The sequence below is a fragment of the Ptychodera flava genome, chromosome 19 (genome assembly GCF_041260155.1).
Source record: "Ptychodera flava strain L36383 chromosome 19, AS_Pfla_20210202, whole genome shotgun sequence".
NCBI lineage: Eukaryota > Metazoa > Hemichordata > Enteropneusta > Ptychoderidae > Ptychodera > Ptychodera flava.
The window spans coordinates 35,277,601-35,300,162 of NC_091946.1; the positions used below are offsets into that span (position 1 = coordinate 35,277,601).

Genomic DNA, 22,562 nt, shown 5'->3' on the forward strand with positions numbered 1-22,562 from the left:
AACGTCACCATCAATTCACCAAATCTAAAGTCATTCTTAACTTACAAAACAGTTGTCCTCGCGGGAAATTACTGTGCTAACCCTAACCTTAACCCTAACCTCACTCAAAGAACAAACACTGGAACAGCGTAGTAACACATACAATCAATCATTACACATGTTTCACCAACCAAAAATGATTAAGCGACTGATGAAGAAAACTCTGTTCTCGAAAGGTAGCATCAAAGGATCGCAGTGTCACATTAGTGTCTCAACTCAAGTGCGGGTTCGGAGAAAGACACGTGGATAAGGGGTACGTCTCGTCATGGCAAATCTACGCTTTACATAAAACAGCCAAGCATAAAATATACTTACAATATATACAATATCATACACAAATCGCAAACAACTAAGATATGAACTATGTCTGTATGTGTGAAGTTGCTTTCTCTTACATGTTACCAGTTGTGTCTGCTGTCACATTAATCTTCCCTGCATAGATCTTTGTTCCTGCAAAGGCAGCAATAACTGTGGCAACCCTTTTACTCATGACAATGATGGTGAAGAAGAGGTTGAATTTCCAGAATTACTAGATTTACTCGAACTGAATGATACTGTATTTCCATGAATTATATGGATCATGAATTATGCCATTACTTTGACTGCAGCTTACTCTGACACATTGTTTCGTCTACAGAGCTGCTTTTTTCACAACTATAAAAAAACGTGGTTCATGTGGATCCTTCTTTATGCCTGTACTTAATAGTAATTGAAGATATTTTCCCAATACATCTTTATGAAAAAATGTAGGGCGTTCAAATTATTTACTAAATATGTTAAAAATCAATATTGATGTATTTATATTGTTTACTCCTGTTGCCATGGTTACAACATTACAAGAAATTGTGATATATTTGAGTGTCATTAAAAGGTTGTCATATCTCCTAAAAGGGGTGTTTGGAGAAATAGCCTCTAACCTATAAAACCTAGACATTGGTATCGGATAATATAGCAAATAAGAAGAGGTGTTCATATATTTTAAAACACACATGCAACAAGAGAGGTATTCATTTTGAGAACTAATTTCAGCTGTTTGTTCTTCATGTCCTAAGCACTGTTTGCATATCGTAATGCTTGTGGTTGCATTGATCTGTTAAAAATTTTAAAATACCGTTATTCAAAAGGGGAAAATATTTTTTTCAATATAAATATGAAAATATTTCGGTAAAATCAATTTTAATATCTCTTGGATATCAATTATGTATTTTATAAGTAAATATCCCAAATACATGTCACTTTATACATCACTCGATAGTTTAATAGTATGTTTAGAGTAGTTTAAATAATTTTCGAATTTTTATCGCATTTATGCAAATTGGGTAACCGTGTGAATTATGCAAATTGGGGGCTACGGCCCTACTTGGCAGCTCAACATTGTCACTTTTCTTGAATTTTAGATAATAAGAGACATAAATGACGTATGATGTGCTTTTATGTGTTAAACTTTTTAAAATATCATTATTCAAAATGGGAAAATTATTTTTTCAATATAAATATGAAAATATTTCAGTAAAATCACTTTTAATATTTCTTTGGATATCAATTTTGTGTTTCAAATGCACATACCTTTCATTTGATATATCACCCGATAGTTTAAAAGTATGTTTAAAGAAGTTAACAATGAATTTAAATTTCTAATTTTATATCGGATTTATGCAAATCGGATAGCTGTGTGAATTATGCAAATTAGGGGGTTACGGCCCTATTCGGCAGCTCAACATCGTCAATTTTTTGAAGTACATAGATATAATAAGCTTTCAAATGACGTATGATGTGGCTGTATGTGAGATGGGCACATTAAAATAAGGTCCATTTGGGTGATGTTGATTTGCTGTTCACCTATAAAACCAAACAATACCGGTAACGTATTCCATTAGTAACAAAGTTTAATCCATACCACCCAAACACACAAATCGTCAATTCCCACTTAGTGTTCCGACATAAATCATCTCGCCGCAAATCTGCTATTCCAAATCCGCCAATAATAGCTCACCGATGTAGTCATAATCTACGAGTCCTGTTGGTTCACAGCCACGTACAACACTCTACGCTTACAGCGGGTTTCTACACTGCGGCTCAAACAGATGCTGTAATATTTGTAAATACTCCAATAATGCTACTCAATTTCAAAGTCACGCAACAGTTTACACCATCAAATATAACATCACCTGTAAATCCAAAAACGTGGTCCATCTAATACATGCAAAAGATGCAACAAACAGCATGTAGGAAAAACTTACATAGAATTTTGCCTCAGGTTTAATAACCATTTATGGACGATAAGACTTAAAATAACCACTCCTGTCGCAATCCTTTTCAATCAAAATCAACATACCCGGCCCTTCAGAGGTTTCAATAATTAGGATTGTCAAAATAACTAAACAATATGACGTGCTTCGCAGGAAAATAGAGTCCATCTGGACTTCAAAGTTTGGGACTTTATCACCCAATGACCTTAATATTCTGAGCTAATTGTGCTCGACATATAATTCAAACTACAATTGCCCACAGCGCCCTCAGACCGGTACTTTAAATGACTGTAATAATAATTCAGTATTGTGCAGTAAGGTTCACTTGCTATTTTTCATCTATTTACAGGGAAGAGATTCATCATTTTGCAGTCACAGACCTTTGACTATGTGACATTTTTATCATCACTGCTTTCAAAGGAGGAACAAACTCCAACGAGATTAGACCCACATGTGCGAGAGAATGTTCAAAAAATTATGTAAACATTAGACACAGAATGGGACAGAACATGTATGCGAGTTATCCTTGGATCATTCTTATCACGTTCTGGACTTGATTCTGTTGGTATTGACTCAGACAACATTGCGAGAGATACACAAAGGGTACAGATGGTTAGAACAGAAGTTTCAAATGCTAACATTGCTGCCACTGACATGTATCATCTAAGACTTGAAGAAAAGAAGGTAGATATAACCAAACAACTTCAGACTTTACAAAACGTGCTGGGAAAAAGAAGGACATTTGGTCAAAACATCAACTTGATCATGTACAGAATCGTATTGATGACCTCAATAACACCTTGAAAGACATTGAATCCCGTAAAGATCCAAAATCACAAAAAGAGATACAGCTATCAAAAGCTGCAATCAAGAGGAAAGCCAAATTCTTAATTGAATCTGAAAGACTAAAGAAACGCTACCTGACAGAGCAAGGAAGACCACAACTACTGGATAGCGATGATGAGAGTTTCATTGCAAAGTGCATTGAAGACAAAAGTACCGATCATGGTCGACGGCATGATACCATCGTGTGTACGAATAAACGAGTGAAAGCAAGAGATCTTCTCAACATTGCCAACTACAGGCTAGCCCTGAGAAATAAAAGGCTTTTGAAGTCTGCATCAACAGTCTACAATCGTGCACGACCACGGAATATCAAGTCACTGCAGGCAAAACAACATCGTGGCAAAAGCCTGTTCTGTTTCAAGAAACCTCTAAAAGCTGAAGACTCTACAAATGGAAACACACACTATCAGAGAGCACATGTAAACAACATCAAAAGAAGATTCTTTTCTGAGAAAAACGGAAGTTCAGCAGGCTTCTGCTTTATGAGAAGCATGGATGACAAAGCGTACCTCAGGCCTGGTACAACAGAGGGCTTTGAAAAGACGAGAAATAAAACTATCTTGACACTAAGTGATGTCAAGCAAGCAAGAACACTGCCAAAATATGACTGGCCAGAGAAACAGATGTATATCACTCCTTCTGCTCACCGCATATTCAGTAAGAAAGGGCAAATAGAGAATGACACTGAACATTTGCTGCCAGCTGATGACAATCACTTTGTCATTATCCGACCAAAAGCAATTATTGGATCATCTGGAACTGTTTGGGCATCTGAAACTGAATGGCTCAGGCATACATACCCTGATATATTTGAAGTACAGCAAGACAGCACAAAATATAGTCAAGGTTTCAGAAGTGTCTGTGCTCGTATTCGTGATGACATGATGCTTTATAGTCGAATGACAGAAGAAGAAGACATTAAAAAAACATCTGGCAAGGAAAACTGCAGGCACTTGAAATATGAAACGGAAAGATTGGAACATTTACACCGGCGAGTGAAGTGTGCCATCACAGAGGCTGATTGTAGCAGTACCATCCTGGATGAAGAAAATAAACTGCTAGCAGTGCGTGTTATACCAGCACTAGAGCAAGTAAGCACTATTGCCACCAATCTACTTTCAAAACTCTGTAAGCATCCTATCTATACAGAAGATCTCCTGATGGATTTCAAACATTTGGCTGAATCCTGTACATCTCTGATTGATACGTTTGATGACCTGTGTTTGCCTAAAGTAAAACCAAACTGGGCAGATCTTACAGATGCAGGTCCTGGAGTTGGAGTTTCAAACCTTGAAGTTCGCTTTAGGGAAGCTGAACTTGCCATGATTCATGACTCGAATTACAGAATACGATGCCTTGGATCCAGAGGTGACAGTGGCAAGGGGGAAGCTAAGAGAACAAATTCAGCCATTTGAGATTCTGTTGTAGATGGCAGCACCATCCATTGGGAAAAGTTCAAGAAATTTGAAGATATGAGTGAAGAAGACATACAAAATATGACAGTGGCAGAGTATGAAAGATATGAGAAAGAAAGAATGCAGAGAAATGCATGGGAAGTTGCACATGAAGTTCAAAGGCGAATTGATGGAGCACCTGTCCTGAATGAATACATAAAGGCACATGTTTCTGAGAGAACTGAAAATATGTATTTCTACAATAACTCAGACTGCATCCACGAATATACCAGGCTTTCCAGTGAACAAGCAACGGCCGCTATCCCAGGTTCAGCTTACATCCAAAAAATATTCAATTTTATAGACAACCATTTCCATGTCGGTGAACTGTATATGGAATACATGAAGGAGGGCTGTCTTGAAAAAGGAGCTAAATGTGAGTTCTGTAGCCTCCACCCCTTCACTGGACCCAAAATGGACAGAACACCACAACCTGTCCCATATCCAAATAGACCCTACCACTTCAGAGATGTATTTGATACTCCAAAGTACATGATGATGGTCAACCAAGACAACCTGATGACTGGCAGCCCAGAGTGAACATTACCAGACTCTTCCGACAAAACCAAGTATCACTTGATGACCATGTCAGCATCAAGGAAGTGTCACAGAAATATGCAGTGAAAGAAGAGCATGTCATCAGTTGTCTTCAACATCTGACATTATTAAACAAACACGAGTGATAAGAGAAAGTGGAAGAAGACAGCAAAAGAAGGAAGAGCAAGAAAAACAGTACAAGGATTACGACTGGATGTCCATGGTAATGAATGGCTCACTTAAGAAATTATATGTACGCGAACTTAACAAATACTTGATTTACCACAACCTGTCAACAAAAGGGAACAAAGGAGACAAAATCAAAGCAGTTACCTGTGATGTACTCAGGAGAGAACAAAATAGCATGGAAAGCCAGAGAAAAATCATACATCATTTGGAAACTGTCCAAAATACAGATAAGGAAAGTGACAGTGACATATCAGACTCAGAGCTGTCAGCCGAGGAAGAGGATGATGATGTTGTAATACATGAAATTGGCAGCAGCGCAAGTGATGAAGAAGTTTTCGAACTTTCAGAGACACAGTACACAGTGTATACAAGATCTGGAAGAAGAGCAGGGTCTTGGAAAAAATCTCTTTTCCAATGATTTCATATAGTACATGTATATATGCACCGGTAACAGCAAGTTTAAATCGTTCAAAATTGGATCTATACTATAGTCAAGCAATATTGGGGGGGGGGTGTCATGAAATTTTTGTCATCTTGAAAGGGGGGTCATCAATTTTTGAGGGCAATGGGTGGGGGTGATTACTTATTTTGACTGTTGCGCTAGAAGATTTTGCCGGCCCACCCCCGGCCATAATAACTGAACGCTCTCTTAGCGCCAATTTTCAATAGCAACTCTTCATCTGCGCCACACATTCATGGTATATATATATATATATATATATATATATATATATATATATATATATATATATATATATATATATATATATAGATATAGATAGGTAGATAGGTAGATAGATAGATATAAATGCTTTGTCGAGATAGATATACAGGCTTTGCCGACATAGTGAATATTGTGTTTCAGTGTTCAGCGTGCTGTAGGGGGACAGCAAGAAACTGTATTTGATAGTGCACAGAAATATTGAACAAATTATCAACAGTTGAAGTTTCTGCCCCGTTACGAGCCCTACTTTATTTTTTTACGAAAATTAAATGGCATTCATACATTGTTAGATTTTTTCGAGACAAACGTCATTAAATGCGACATAATTGCACTAGATTTTGTTTAATTATTACTAACATAAGAACCATTTGATGACATAAATGTTATCCATTTTTCATTCAATTACCAAACCTTGTAATCGGAAAATATAAAAAAAATTAAAAGGGAACCGAAAGACTTTGAAGTTCCCTCTTATATACAGAGCGAAATTTTCAAATCCCCCCTCTAACGCCCCCAGAATTTTCGAATCCCCCTTGAATTCCTCCAGCCCCCCCCCCCTGTTTTTTGAATGCAGCCTTAACGTGTTGGGCTCTCGAGTGAAAGTCTGTAGGTTCAAGATCTAGTGTAGGCATGCATTAATTAGGGCCTTGTAGATGGTGCTCTTAATGTGGATTTTCGAGGTTTGGCCAAGTGAAAGAAGATGTCGTAGGCAGGTAGTGACCAGGGACTGAGGATATATGAAGTATCACCGCCGTTGAAAAACAGAGACACAATTTTTAAATAACTCAAACTTGAAACGTACTTATATAAACTGCAAAATATAGTAGAGTCAGAACCGCTTGATAGGTTCTGACAGAATCGACTGGTAGGTTCTGACAGAAGCACCGCAAATTGAGGAGCTGAGAACTTTATATACTGTGACGTAGATAGTGAGGTTTAAATTGAGAGAATGTGATGACATATCAAATATCACTTTTGTTTTAAGGCCGATGTTTACGACCTACGCATGGGAGATGAGGTTTCACTCGAACTTAAATCACCGACCCTAAAAATCGAAATAACACTGCTGTTGAGTAAGTTTTTAACTTAACAAACGCTCAAAGGAGCAAATGAGAGATAATTTTGGAATTTGTTGAAGCATCTTGCTTGATGACGCCATTCTATGAGAGAGAGAGAGAGAGAGAGAGAGAGAGAGAGAGAGAGAGAGAGAGAGAGAGAAGGGAGACTGATCGCGAACCGATTCTACGAGGTTAAACTTCACGTTTATCTAATATTTCTGTCACTATATCAATTTTCACTTCATCAATTTTTCTTCAGTTTGCTGTGTTTTCCCATGTCTCTTATTTAAATACCCTGTTTTATGAGAAGTAAAGCTATCGTGAATTGAATTTTTAATGTCATTTTAATATTCAGCAAACCTTGCTCATCTCATTTTTACAATATAATGCCGAAAGTCACTTTAAGTAGACCCTGTTCATCACAATATTCTAAAATGACAAAGGCTTTAGCTATAATCAGTAAGTATCCATCTATCTGCCAGGCTGCATGTTGGTAAACAGGTTTGGTGAAAAATAAGCAGCAGATAGCAGAAACGCGATCTGCTATTAGTGTTTCTCATATGAGCTCGCAATCAGATTACGATACTTGTTTTCGGGACAATTTTTGCCGAAATCATTTTTGTTCAATTTTTCGTCCAAGATTTTTGTCTTTTGTTGAAAAAAATAAATAAAAACTCCCTTTTTATTCTTTTTTTTCTTTTAAACTTGCTTGCAAAAGCCGAAACTTGATCTGGTAGTAATGTCGAAAATTCTTTAGCATGGCTCTCGGCTAATGCGTCATTATACAAATATTGTCACAACTGGCGAGCATAATATTTTGAAAATTTCTGAGGCTTTGATTTTCTTTGAAGTACAGAAAAATTTTCTTCTTCCACGGTGAATTAGCAAAACAGACATGTTACGAACAAATCACTTGTCCTTCATCAGTGTCCACACCTGATCTGATTTGTTCGAAACATGTCTGTTTTGCTGATTCACAGTGGAAGAAGGGAACTTTTCTGTACTTCAATGTCAATGCTCCCTGATGAACATACGCAGTATCAATTTTCCTTGGTAGCCTTAATTATCATAATTCGCATGATACAATTATTTGAAACCTTGGTAATACAACGCTCACTACACTTTTATATTGACGAGACCTAATTTTATCTCCCAAGCAAATATTTATGACCGAAGAGATTTTTATTGAAAGCCGGAGTATAGTGCAGCCTACACGTTGAATAATAATGTGCAAATGTCTGACGGTGGCCTCTCTATGACATCTTTGAGCGCCAAAGTCAATTTTTGTCACCTCAATAAAATTACTCTTCCAGTCCATTTTTTCAGTATTTTTGCCAAAATTTTGATGCAAAACTCTAACGGATAAAATGTGGTGTCTATGTAGTCCAAAATCGCTAAATAAATTAAAGAAAATTCATAAAAATTGATAAAACATTGAACCACTTTTGGTGGAATTTCAGCGCTCAAAGGTCAAAGGCAATGTGTTTGGCATAAAAACAGCATCAATACAACAGCACTCTGATAAAATTAGATTTTTTTTAGTTTTGAGACATACACTTAGGAATACAAAACTATTAACACACTAGGAACATCTCTTGTACTCTCGTACTCCCTCGCTTTCAGTGAAAATGTCTGTGTCAAAAAGGTCAAAACAAGACAGGCATATATCTGATCCATTGTGAGTTCATTGAACAATTTGAAAGGCTCCGAGTTCCATTATGGTATTTATGTGTATGATGAGACTGAGCTTGAAAAGTATGCCTTTAATTATTTTTAAAATTTCACCATCGAATTCTACATGTTGTCAGAACGCGCATCAAACGAATTCTACTTAAGGTATCGGAGTGAACTCATGATTGCATCGTGCCAACAAGGTTCATTGATCGACGGCACCTCACTAAGCCTTAGTACTGTAAGCGAATCTGCCGGTCGGGAGTCAAATTACTAGCATATGTCAGGGTTTACTTTACTCATGTAAGCCAACTTTACGATACAGATTTCGAAGATGAATACTTGAATCAGCGACAAAAAAATGAATGTAAATAATCTAAAATCGTGAAAAGACTTAAGTAATGTCTCTCAGTTTTATATATACACACACAAAGCGTCGACGCTGACAACGATGATGATGACGACGACGACGACGAAGACGACGACGACGACGACGATGATGATGATGATGATGATGATGATGATGATGATGATGATGATTTGGAGGCGGAAGAAGAGGCGGGGGGGATAAGGAGTCATAATAATTTTTTACTCTGACAAAAACACGAGGTAAACATCTTCTAACAGCATGTCCAAACATATGTACCACAATCTATTTCCGTGTACTTCATCACTTTAACGCAAACATCATTAATATCTCTGTTTTTGAACAGTACGTTGTCGTTCGCATTCAACCATTGCAAGCTAGCGAGTTTTCTACACGAATCTCGTGTTCGTTATTTATCGAATAAAAATGACTTCTACTGACCTTGACATTAACATTGTATTGGAGATACTGATGAAAGAGGAGTCCCACTTGAACGAAAAGTGCCACGAAAGCGATCAAGCACACAACAGACCAAGCAATGCGGCCGACGCCTGTTCCTGATTCAACAATGTTCGAAAAGCCGTGAGCCGTTGTTTTGGAAGCGAATTCTCTGCACAAGTCAGTCAAACTCCTAGTTTCATCAGTGCACCGGGTCCCAACAACCTTCGACGTTACATTCCCAGCGCTTTCATCTTTCCTGTTGTCGTCTGCCTTCTTAAAAATCATGGCGCCATCAGAATCGTGGAAATCCTGCAGCTCCATCGCCGGACAGAGCGCAACACGGTACTAGTGCTCTGCCTGTATTGTTCAACTGCTATCTCTTTACACTGCGTGTGTTTGATTGGTTTCTCTTATGCATTTATCACACTGTCAGCCAAGGGCTGATTTTTGTCAACGATGCTATCTGTAACAAACACATATGTCATAACCTCTATCCAGAGAGGAACGCTTTTAAATGTACCCTCTGTATCTTTTAATTACATTCATCAGTGATTGTTAATCCTGCAATGATTTGAATTATTTAGTAGGCCTTCATCTTACTGATAGACCTGTTAAAGGTGATTCACAACGCATGGCTAAGGCCATGAATAACAACGTCCCATGTCGAGAAATCGACTCTATAATCGAAAACGCCGACCTTCTAGTTAGCACAAGTGTGGTACTTTTTGTGTTTAACGAGACTTTACGGGATTTTGCGCTGTCGTTAGGTTTGCAGGAGAAAAAGTATCACCATTATCTTAGTGTACAACGTTGCGGACTTTTTTCGCACAAAAGACACAAATTTTCGCACAAAATATACCCATGAGCCCTTACTGTCATATATATTTCGACTTGTAGAACTTTGCTGGTAGATCGAATGTTAGGGTCTCGCTATGAGCGGAAATGCATTCTATTTGTGACCGATTGACATTTAGGGCGATGAAAACCGCTTGAACTTTCAGCATGTTTTCGGAGATTCGTGAACAATTCTTTTTTAATAACAAGTAGTACTGATTGTTTCAAAGTTACCTGAGCCTTGTAGACTTAGTTGTATTCCAAAGTATTAATAATCATACACCTTTGAAATATGCCAACAGTTCCTGTTTATATAAATACTACTGTAAAAAGTTAGCTTTCTGGAGAGTTTTAAAAGTGATTCCTCACACAGAAAGAATTCCAGATTTTTAAAGTAAATCATATGTCAATTTAATGCATTCCGCACCAATGCTCATACAGTAAACCGTGCGAATACCATAGGCACAGATACATAGATACATAGATAGATACATAGATAGGTACATAGATACATAGATACTTAGATACATACATACATACATACATACATACATACATACATACATACATACATACATACATACATACATACATACATACATACATACATACATACATACATACAGACAGACAGACAGACAGACAGACAGACAGACAGACAGTCAGACAGACAGACAGACAGACAGACAGACAGACAGACAGACAGACAGACAGACAGACATACATACATACATACATACATACATACATACATACATACATACATACATACATACATACATACATACATATGCTCTTTGAAATTTCCGAAATTTCTCACGTGTTTTCGTGAATCATCAGGAGAGCAGACAAAATATAAATAATTTCTAAATTCCTCTTCGAGTATAATACAGTCGATGACCGCGCAAAATGTTCTTATTTCTGTTAACTTATTTATACCGACTGCAACAACTAAGTCGGGAACATTTATTGAGACTAGCAACTTTCACCTTTTTTTCTCCTAGTTTCATGAATATTAAAAGCCCTGTGTTTAAGGTAATCAATCTTTCGGATTTATGTCGATGCACGTGTTTTTATCTCTGTGGAGGCCGTATTTCACAAGTTTGCCTTTGTAAAGCTAAACAGAGCACCTAGTTCTCCTACGTACAATGTGTAATTCTTTGCATATAGAAGCGAAATGCCATATTTTCTCCCGCAGACAGCACGTTTGTTTTTTGTTTTTTTCAATAGGACTCATAGCTAAACCACAGACAAGGAAATAGATCCTGCATTGCATAAAGAATAAGGGGCGCCGGACCAGGCCAAACGAGACAAATGAATGGGCTTTAATTGTAAAGGCTGACGTTGCGGAGACACATACACCGTATTGTGAACACAGTGGTAAATAAATTTACACAAAGAAATCGAATATCTGGGACCTATTTTCTCATTTATCAAAGCGAAAGTACTTGTCCAATTCCAATAGCTTGTTATAAATTTATTGAACCGTCATTCAAATGAATTCCTCGGAGGACTATAATCGTAATTGATTTCGTGTGGACTTTAACATCACTAGTGTGAGGAAATTACATGAGCCTGTTTGCTTTGCCGTGTTTCGTATGCGCATGTCTGACATTTTCGTGTTTAAGATAGTATGCGTCTCGAAAGTGAAACCCTTAAATTTTTGCTTAAACTTACCACAAGGAATATTTCAACCATTCTCTTTCAAAATCAAGAATAACAATCGGGAGTCACCGTGCAAATTTTGGAACTAGAGAAACAAATAACTTAAGATTAATAGATATTTAAAATTCAAAATGGCCGCCATCCCTGTGTTAACTCTATGGAGAAAAATATAATTTTCGAATTTCGAAAAACTAAGCCGGTGAAAAGTTTTCTTATACCAAGAGCTTTAAAATGAACCCCCAGAAGTGGTATATCAGAAAAGCATTGCAAAAGTTCGAGAATCTTAATATCTGTCCCCAAAGCGCGTTCTACCTTAATTGTAACTGTTCAGCACAATCTCTCCTGTTTTCTTCACTGACAGTTTCTTTATTTAAAAGTTATTTTGACGCATCTTGACTTCTTCGTCGATTATTTCTGCTTCCTATGCTTAATTTGTTTTCGATTACACATAACTATAAATTGTTCATCTGTTCAGCAGAAAAAAACAGAGTTAATCCTTTTCCTGCCAAGTCCATATTTCACCATCATGTCAAGATGGTTAAAATTAATGAAACACAACATATTCCATATGTTGTATTTTAACACAATACTGTACATTTGAAGGCTGTTGAAAACATAAATACTGTAAACTTGATTTTTTGGGACTAAAGATGCTATAACAGACCAAGCCAAGTGGGTGAAAATACGTCATGTTTTGGCTCAATACCGCTTTTTACTGACTTGGCTGATGGGGAAGTGATACTGTCTGGAAGGAAAAGGGTTAATATAGAATACACGTCGGGGAAAGTTATTCGGTCTCTCACATTTTCTTTTCTGATCTGCCGCTTGTGTTGGCTTATTTTGAAGCTCTTATAACAAGCAAACTTTTCACAGTCTTACTGTTGTGAAAATCGGAAATTTTACTTTTCCCTAGAGAGTTGATACAGCAATGGCGACCGTCCCTTTTATCCATAGTACCAACATTTGCATAATGACCCGATTTTCATTCTTGATTTTAACCCTTTCACCACCATGGTTTGTCCCAAATCCATTGTTTTCTATGGTAAAGTTGGGCCTGCTACAGGGAACTCGGGGTGAAAGGTTAAAAAGAGATGGTTGAACGTTCTTTTGAGAAAAGTCTGGGTAAAAGTTTACTGTGTGGGTGGAACCTATCCAATTTTAGACTATATCCGTCAGCTGTCGAGGGCGCTCGTTATGTTGTAGTCACGGTCAATTTTTTGACTTGTGATGGTGTATTTGACATTGCCGACAAATAAAATTTGGTAGGCAGGAAAGTTTGGTAAGATAGAGCTATACATCAGACGCCCTTGTTGAACAGATAGTACCGATGCGGCATATAATCGGCACCATTTAATGGGTATTTTACGTGATAGGTGAAGTGTTCCTCATGTGAATATTTCAAGCGACAGTATTATGGAAAAGCCAAAAGACAAATGTTTTGTAGATATTCATAACAAGAAACTTAAAATCGAGATTTTGAATTGCATTTTGCGACTGTAGATTCTAGTAGTCTTTGGAAACTTGTACCACCTTCTACCAATGTCACTAGTTTTAGCAATATTTAGCTACAATGACAAGTCATTTTGTAGGCGACAAAGTCATCAAAATATCTGCCCTTTATCAAATCTTAGAAAAAATTTAGTACCATTTAGTTTTTCTTGACTTTTGTGTTCCTTGTGGTAGAAGTATTCGGTCAAAACGTCAAGGAACGAATTAACCTGTCAGCTTTGCAATGCAGCAAGTCATCAGTGCATTTAGGGAGTCGTCATTATTTATGGCCGGGGGCGGGGTTTGGATGAATTTCATCGGAAACTTCGAAATTTCGAGTAAACCCCTGCCAACACAGAAATTTTGACTGACCCCCTACTTAGAAGTGTTAAATCTCAATATATGTCTTTTTATAATTAACAAAAATACAACAATAATAAAGACCTTTCAAATCCTGGTGTATCCTGCTAGATTGTCATCGGTTATCTCATGACGATTGAAAAAGGTGGAACAAATTTAAAGTCACAGCAAAATATAGATATAAAAGCTCACGCTATAACCAGTATGCAACCACATACAATGTCGTATAAAATATCTTGGTTTGGGATCATGACAGGGTTTTTTACTAAGATATCTGACAGGGCAGAATTTGAAAATGTAGGATGGAGAACACGCCAGATCTCGAGGCTGAGGGGAAAGTGTCAAAGAGAGGTGTCCTCTCTCTTGCGTAGAAAATTTTGAGAAATTGATGTGCGCAATGGCGCAGTCTGGGTGCAATCTGAGAGGTGTTCAAGTTATTACTAAGTGGGCACCCCCTCTCGTGCTCTAAGCTTACCCCTCACGCATCGAAAATTTTGAGAAATTGATGTGTTTCAATTTATTTTACACCAAAAAATTGAGTAATCCCTTCTTTCTCTTCACATTGTGAGCAACCCCCTGTACCTTTCAATTTTTTGAGTGACCCCTTAGATTTCTTCGACCTCAGGCCGTAAATAATGACGGCTCCCTTACGATACGTTTCCCGGTGAATTGCCTTCCGATTCAAGCAGTTCACTAACTTTACGTTACGAGAGGTCAGGTCAGGTCACCCTAGCATGCCGCTTACGATATTTACTTTGAAAGTGCCGGGCTCTGCGGCTGTAGTGCGCGACAAAATGATATTTACACTTGTTCAGGTGCGCTCTTTACTGTTTACGTATCGGAATTCTGAAAGCCAAACCGTTTTTCCATGTTTGCTTCTTTATTTTCCTCGAAAAAAAACGTGACACTTTGATCCGAACCCTGACACGCATTGTAGGCCTATTGTTGCCAGTGGTGCATGTTCCACAACGGACGTCAATGAAACACTGGTATGGTACATTTTAGCCATGGATACAGTGCGATGTAAGAAGATAGAACATTGCATCTGCAAGATGGAAGTTAAATGTCCGATAAAGTCAAGTAACCGAACGAGCTGGTCTCAGTCTCCATGTGTACAACTCCAAGCCCAGCGAGGTAAACATCTTGGTGAACGCTAAAACAAAATGGCTGCCTCACTAATGCAATAATATAAGACTGGCGACGAATTCCGATTTGAAGGACAGTACCAGCCGTAGGATATGGCGATGGATAGAGTGCATCCCCTTCGGAAACTGTATGCTCAGCTGCAGAAACAGCTTTCCATCGATGAAGTGTTGACCGTGAAAAATCTTCTTGTCGGACACCAGATGAACAAAGACGAGGCAGAGAAACGTAAATCTGCAATGGATATTTTCATGTACCTGGAAGACCACGGTTACATTTCTGAAAGGAAGTTAACATTACTCATTGAGTTTTTTGAAATCATTGATCGGCCACATCTGAAAGATATGGTTCGAGGATTTGAAGAAACGCACGGGATGTTTCTGCCCCCAACTGCCACTCCTGCAAGTAAGTTCACGTGTGTTTCGCCTCGGCCTACACTCATTAGGATTTTCCTGGTTCTGATAATTAAGTTATAATTTCCTTATTCAAGTTTAAAAATTGTCAAAAATGTGATTTGATTTAGTGATTACATATTTGAGTGAGATCTATGAGGGCATCAGAAATTGAGAAAGTTAATTTAATCCTCAATCATTTTATTTGCGGACTTTGAACTGCTAAGAGAAATAAAAGGTCATCCAGTCAAGCTGGGAAAAATACCAATCGTTGAACATGTTAAAGTTTAACTCCGTGATGGCACTCTCAAGGAAAATGGGTACGCATGCGTGTTCCCTCGGAAAAGGCGAGCTTTGTGGTCTAATCTTCTCGCATGTTTCCAAAAGAAGGGCGTCTTTTTTGTTTAAAATCCCAAAAAGGGGCGTTTTGAAATTCTGCGAACAAGCATGGGTACCAACTATCCATTGAGCGCCACCACCGGCATTAGTGATAATCAAAGTATCGATCGTAATTGACATTTACTTCTATTGACAACGCACTCAACACAATATTTTTTACCGTAGAGATTGGTCAACCAAGGCGCCACACCACAAGCGATATACAGCCTTCAGAAAGACAGAACCATTACGGTAAGTTGGATGAAATAGACACGGTTCATCATATTTGAAGTTTTCCCTGTCTATCGAGATGAATAGACATGTGACTCTTGTGGAATGGATGGATGGATGGATGGATGGATGGATGGATGGAACGAAAATAACCGCATGAATGGATAGCAAGCTGGATGAATGGATGGAGGTATGGGGATGGAACTATGAATGAACGAGTGAATGAATGAATTAATTTATGAATGAATGAATGGATTATAATGTATTTTAACATTCAAAACCATGTCAAACAAACAATCATTTAAACTTTGCAGATTTTCAGGCGAAACTTGAATTGGAAAATAGATGTATGGAGCCATCTACTTTGCCACCCATTGCAGGGAGTTCAACGGACGACGATTTAAGCTTACAGAAAACGAAATGTGATATTTTGCTCGATGCAGCAAAAAGAATATTTGAATTTGAATTTCAGGAAATAAAAAAGGGGAATGGGCCGGACAAGTCAAAATTGCTGCAGGAAGCGTTCCGTCGTTTTCAAGTGACATTGGAAGAGATCAAACTGTCGTCTGTTATACTGACACTCCGAACGCGTTGTCTGAGTGATGTACAAAGAGTCAAGGCTGGACTGGAGAGTGGTGAAATGGAACGGTCACTCAGTGAGATAATGATATCGAAACAAATGCAGATTCTTGTTGAAACCCAAGGGTTACAGCTGCACGTTGCCATACGAGTTGATCCATATCAATTAGCGAAAGGGGAACAGTACTTTAAAGGTAAGGTTGAGCCTGGTCTGTGGACAACTTTAATATTTGCAAAGTGGCGTAGTTACCTTATAAACCAGATTTGAACTGAACGTTCTCTCATTTTTCAGTATATATTGCAGTTGTCTATAAATTGAAACTGTTGCCAAAAAGTTGCAACTTCATGGAAACTGTTATGGTCAACATCATGAACAATATTCACCACGGATTAATTCCAAAGATCATTAAGTATACAAATATGTGATTAGCTGAAAAAATGCTAAATTTCTTTGACTGCTAGCACTGTCAAGTCCTTCAAGCTTTATATTCTAAATTGTGAAAGCTCATGCAAATCATAAATTGGCTAACATGAAAATTAAATTATGAAAATTTGTCAAATATGCAAATTAGTAATTACCTGTGGTTAAAATGTTAAATGACTTTCAATAATTTTATATCAAGAGTATCTCCGATGTACATAGAAAGTTTCGTACACTTTAATTCAGTAAAAGCAGATATATGTCCCTAGTTAGAAATGTTCGTTAAATATGCAAATTAGTAATAAGCTTATCTCAGAATGTTGGACAACTGTCATTATTGTTATATCATAGTATCCTCGATGTACGTAGCAAGTATAATCACTTTGGTAAAGTCAATTCAGACATACATCCCTAATTATGAAAATTCATTAAATATGCAAATTAGCAATTAATTTACATGTCATCTCTTAGTATCTTTCACCGCTGATATATCCTAGTGTGATCAATAATTGTAGCAATTCTCATCTATGACCTAAATGTGTGCAGCCTTTGTCAATGTATATCTGTATTTTCTACAATCATTAATTGTGCAAAGTAATCAGTTCTTGCCATTTGAAAATTGAATCTGTGTACCAGATTTAATTCTGATAAGCCATTCTTGAGATATCGCTCCAACAGACAGACACACAGACAGACACACAGACATCGCTGCGTCATTAGCTCAAATGTGTGAACATTTGAGCTAAAATTGATATATCTATAACAGTCAAGGTATATATAAGAGGGGGAATCTTTAATATTAATAGAAGGTAGGGTACCGAAGTGGGTAGGCAGGGACTTTCTCAATTGCCTGAAATTAACGGAAATAATTCACCCTTAAAGGACATCATGGTGACAATGGGAAAGTAGTAGGTGCGCAATTACATGCCTCATATATCAAAAGTCACTCACCCCAAAGGATTGAATGGTGACTTGTGGATGACATACAGTGAACTGCATAGTCATCATTTGACTGAAACAGACCCGGAACTATTTTTGAACCACATAACAGTGATTCAAACATATGCGGCGTTCAATGAAGATTTTTTTTAGTTTTACTGATTTTCATCTATCTTTGGAATCAAGCATATGATCGTCATTGACAAATACACCAAAACTCCTGTATGAATAGTATTTGGGGAAATCATGTAAAAACATTATAGCCCAAACAAGGGAGTATGTAGCCTTAATATGAGAGACTATTTGCCATCCTGCCGTCGGGCAAATGGTCACTTGCCCGCTGGCACATAGTTTCTTAGTGGAACTATAATATATATGAACTATAATATATATATATATATATATATATATATATATATATATATATATATATATATATATATATATATATATATATTAGTCTGAGACTTTGAATATTTTCGTTGATGACAGATTTGAGAAGTGAACACGAAATTTTTGCCGCCGCCAGAGAGAGAAGAATACAAGTGAACTTACCAAGCCTGCCATTTGTCAATCAGCTAAATGTTAAATCAACAACGTGGCCGACAAGAGATGAAATATTGGACTTCAGGAAAATGTTTGATATGGTCATCATGTTTTGCAAGGCATTCAGAGAGAGAGTAAACAAAAAGATGGCACAGCAGCTAGGAATTGATCGAAGCAAGATTGCAGATCTAGAACAAACAAAATCGATGTATGAAGAGAGGATCAAGCAATTACAGAGTGCCAAGGAGAAAGCTGAACAAGTCGCAGTACGTGAAAAGACAAAACGGAGCTCGACATTTGAGGTAAGTGAAACACAGGTACTAGGTCTTAGCATGAGCAATCCTTCCCAAGCATTGCATTTCATATCTTTGGCTATTAATAATCTTGAGGTGGGTGTGAATTTTGAGGGGCCGTTTTTCACAGAATATTGTAAACTTTCCCAAGATGATAATATTCCTACTCTATCTTCAGCTGATGAGCACTAAATCCTCAATTTTCCTAATTATGATTTTGCCAGTTGACTAAAATATGAATAAAGAATGGAGCGACAAGAACTGCATAGTCTGTAAAATCGATCACGTTACATTACTCAGTGCAAACATAAAACATCAACGTCCATCACAGTAGAAAGCCCCAAGAAGTGCGTATCATTGGTAAACTTAACCAGCATTATCGGTGTACTATGTGCTTTAATTATGGATCTTTTCTTTACATCTGACATTTTACTATGTTACGCTACACGTATACTTGACTATTAAAAGGTAGAAAAGCTTGAGTGATTGGCTAGTGCTATAACAAATGTAGACTGAAAGATCCGTCGCTCGAGGACGCTCCCTACGCTGGGGAGGAGGGGGGCGTAGAGAGCGCCCTCGAGCGACGGACCATCCAGTCTATAGCAAATAATGCTAACTTACACTTAAAAGTGCACAACTTTGAATAGCACATCGCTTGCTGTAGTATTGCAGTCTGAACTACAGTTTACCCTAACCTTGTATTAACAGACTGGTGGTTCACAGAAAAGGCAGAAAGTCGAAGATGAAGGCCCAGTGAACTGTGAAGGGTGCAAGGAGAGGCAAGCGGTACACAGGTGTGCAGAGTGTAGGTTGATTTTGTGTTCCAAATGTACAAGTCGTCACGAACACATGGAAATTAGCAAAGGCCAAAGCGATGTCAGACTTGACAAATACCTGTCTGAAGAACTGTCGAAGAAAAGCGATGTCTACTGTAACTTCCATCCCGAAAATGAAGTTCATCTGTTTTGTGAATCCTGCCAAGAGTCCATTTGCCCTGACTGCATCGCCACACATCCTATTCCTGACCATGTCCACAGAAACCTTCAGGAAGCGGCTGATACATACAGAGAACAGCTGAAAAAAATGGTAAAGAGGTTGAAAATTGATGGATACGCTGCTAAATCACTGGACACTGGGAAGACGTTCACCAAAGACCAGCTTGACACCTACTGGCAAGAGGAAGCAGTGAAAGTGAAAAACAAAGCAAAGGCTATAACGCAAAGGGTTGAGAAGGAAGAATTCACGCTTTTGAACACTTTGAGATTGGAATATGAGATGATTACACAAGCTATGGAAAGTGATCTGAACGAATGGGAAGAAAGACATGGAAATATTGAACAGGCGTGCCATGACATAGAAGCACTCTTGCATCACAGTAATGCTAAGTTGCTCTCGTCAAAGAGGGAAACTGTAAGTAATATTCAAGAATACGTCCATAGAATGGATCAGCTAAAAACAACCGAGTTAATCAAGTTCCAGCCTTCTTATGATCTGCCCGAGCATGGGGTGCTGGGGTTTTTGAAGTTTGATGTCAGTGCATCGTTCTGCACGGTGGAGAACTTGCCAACACGACTTGTCAGGGGCGAGTCTGTGAATGCCAAGGTTAGAATTGCGGACGGGAGGGGAAATCTGGTCATATCTTGCAAACAAATCAAAGCCAAAATATGGAAAGAAGACGGTTCGAGCCAAGACCTAACAGTTCTAGATGACAAGGACGGTACTCATATAATGAAAATTACGGCCGATGTTGGCGGAATGCATAAAGTTACCGTAGAACTAGGTGACCAGCCAATACCAGGATCGCCATTTTTCATTTCCATAAAAGGTTTGGTGAAGACAATAGGCAGAGGTAAACTTCACCAGCCAAAAGGAATAGCCATCAATAAACGTGGAGATTTCGCCATCGCTGATAAGGGTAACGTTAGAATATATCTCACGGACAGGGATGGCAATTACAAATCACGTCTAGCGTTTTCACAATTCAAAAAACCATTTGCTCCACTCGATGTGGCGATATCGGCTGATGGGGACTATTTCATGACCGATACTCTCAACAAACAGGTCGTCGTCAGTGATGAGAATAAACAATCGGTCAGGTGCTTTGGACAGGGCCAACTGAAATATGTCCACGGAATCGCCATCAGCCCCGTGGATGGCAGTGTGTATGTCACGGACTGGGATGGAAAGGGCGATGATACTGAAAAGGAGGGGAGTCACTGTGTCAGGAGATTCACGCAGGATGGAGTGCACATCCAGTCGTTTGGAAAGTATGGAAGAAAAAGTGGGGAGTTCATCGGACCCGGGTATGTAGTCATCAACAACCAAGGACAAGCATTTGTAACCGATATGCCCAACAACCGTGTGCAGGTATTCAGTCCGGACTGTGAGTTCCTATACTCTTTCAACACCGATGATACTGACGACAGTGATGATTTCCCATCGGGAATAGCAATAGATGATGATGGATTTGTCTATGTCTGTGATAAAATAAATGAGTGCGTGCTAAAGTTAGACAGCAAAGGTAGAGTTGTAGCCAGTATTGACAGCGGTGAAGAAGGCTTGGATTGTCCCGCTGGTGTCGCCCTGACCAATGACTCACCATGTAGAGTGGCCGTTGTGGACTATGGCGGCGTCAGTGTTAAAGTATTTGCACAGTGAACTTTTACGGATGTTGACCAAGAAATGACAGGCAACGCTGCATCACTACCAACTACGATCAATAGCAGTACTGGGGTCTTGACAAGCCAACACAAACGTACATATATGCGCCAAGGTCGATGACTCATGAAATTTACTTCGCTGGGGATTTTATAACCCAAAGAATTGGAAAAAAAGAAATCTGGTCACCCGTCTTTACCTGCCTGTCTTTATCTTAACAAGTCATTTTAATGTGGCTTGTGAAGGATTGACATAAAAGTGGTCCGCCAAAACAATCGCGTGTTACCCTTATGATTGATACATGCAATTCTGCCATGTTACCGTTTATTGGTGTACGAAATTTTCGGTCACGGAGTACATTGATTGTAGAAGCGATAACAGAACAAAACTGCAGCTGTATTATGCCGTACAAATCTGCCATTCCGTCGATGCTTTTCCTGGAGAAAACAGATTCTAAAGTTTCTTTTATCTCCCATCCTGGCAGATGTAAACAAAGGAAGAGATCAGATGAAGTCATAGTTGTATGAGATCGTGGAAGGATTATGGTAATCAACTTATGATGGTTTTCTACCATTTTTCTGTTGGAGTTCAAAAATGTTTCAGAGATCGCGCCAAATGTTTCAAAAATATTTATCGTCATAGAGTAAAAATAAACTGTCAAATTTTCTTTCTAAAAAAAGTCTTAAACGTGTATGAATAATAAAGAAAAAAGTTCTTTCGTCCATATCATTGCATTTTATTAATGTACCTTTTCAGAAAAATAGATTCATTTGAAAATACGTGTCATTTATTTGAATGTGTCTGTGCAGATAAAGATGACGTCCAACCGTCTTTCTTGATTGAAATAAAATTCGATGGAATTACGGAAGAAAATAAACGAGAAAAGTATTATTGCAAAAAAGGGCAGAATATTATGTAATGCTTAATTGTAAATATTCTTTAAACCGTAATGAGAAGATAAACTTTTCAAAAATTTGGAAATACCACACTCCCATACTTATTGACGTACACATACACGTGTATTTGAAATAACGGTGCAATGAATGCTGATTACAAAAGA

The 22,562-nt window shown here is 38.1% G+C and overlaps 2 protein-coding genes across 2 annotated transcripts in view; one reads left to right on the plus strand and one right to left on the minus strand.

The window, feature by feature from the left end:
* LOC139118177 (uncharacterized) overlaps nt 1-9,939 on the minus strand; it is a 65,877-nt gene extending 55,938 nt beyond the window's left edge. The window contains exon 1 of the mRNA XM_070681470.1: nt 9,576-9,939. Within this exon, the coding sequence (XP_070537571.1) occupies nt 9,576-9,896 (321 nt within the window). The 5' untranslated portion in view covers nt 9,897-9,939. The remainder of the gene's footprint in view (nt 1-9,575) is intronic.
* Nucleotides 9,940-14,885: 4,946 nt separating this feature from the next.
* LOC139119379 (tripartite motif-containing protein 2-like) lies at nt 14,886-22,105 on the plus strand. Its single transcript, XM_070683172.1, has 5 exons — nt 14,886-15,470; nt 16,022-16,087; nt 16,381-16,839; nt 18,498-18,853; nt 19,553-22,105. The coding sequence occupies exons 1-5, from the start codon at nt 15,161-15,163 to the stop codon at nt 21,500-21,502; spliced, it is 3,141 nt and encodes a 1,046-aa protein (XP_070539273.1). The 5' UTR covers nt 14,886-15,160; the 3' UTR covers nt 21,503-22,105.
* Nucleotides 22,106-22,562: the final 457 nt, after the last annotated feature.

Bases quoted from the DNA above. Each gene is read 5' to 3' on its own strand.
- LOC139119379 (XM_070683172.1), top strand. From the start codon at position 15,161: ATGGCGATGGATAGAGTGCATCCCCTTCGGAAACTGTATGCTCAGCTG. The intron at 15,471-16,021 runs GTAAGTTCACGT...TTTTTACCGTAG, and splicing joins CCCAACTGCCACTCCTGCAA to AGATTGGTCAACCAAGGCGC. The intron at 16,088-16,380 runs GTAAGTTGGATG...TAAACTTTGCAG, and splicing joins AGAAAGACAGAACCATTACG to ATTTTCAGGCGAAACTTGAA.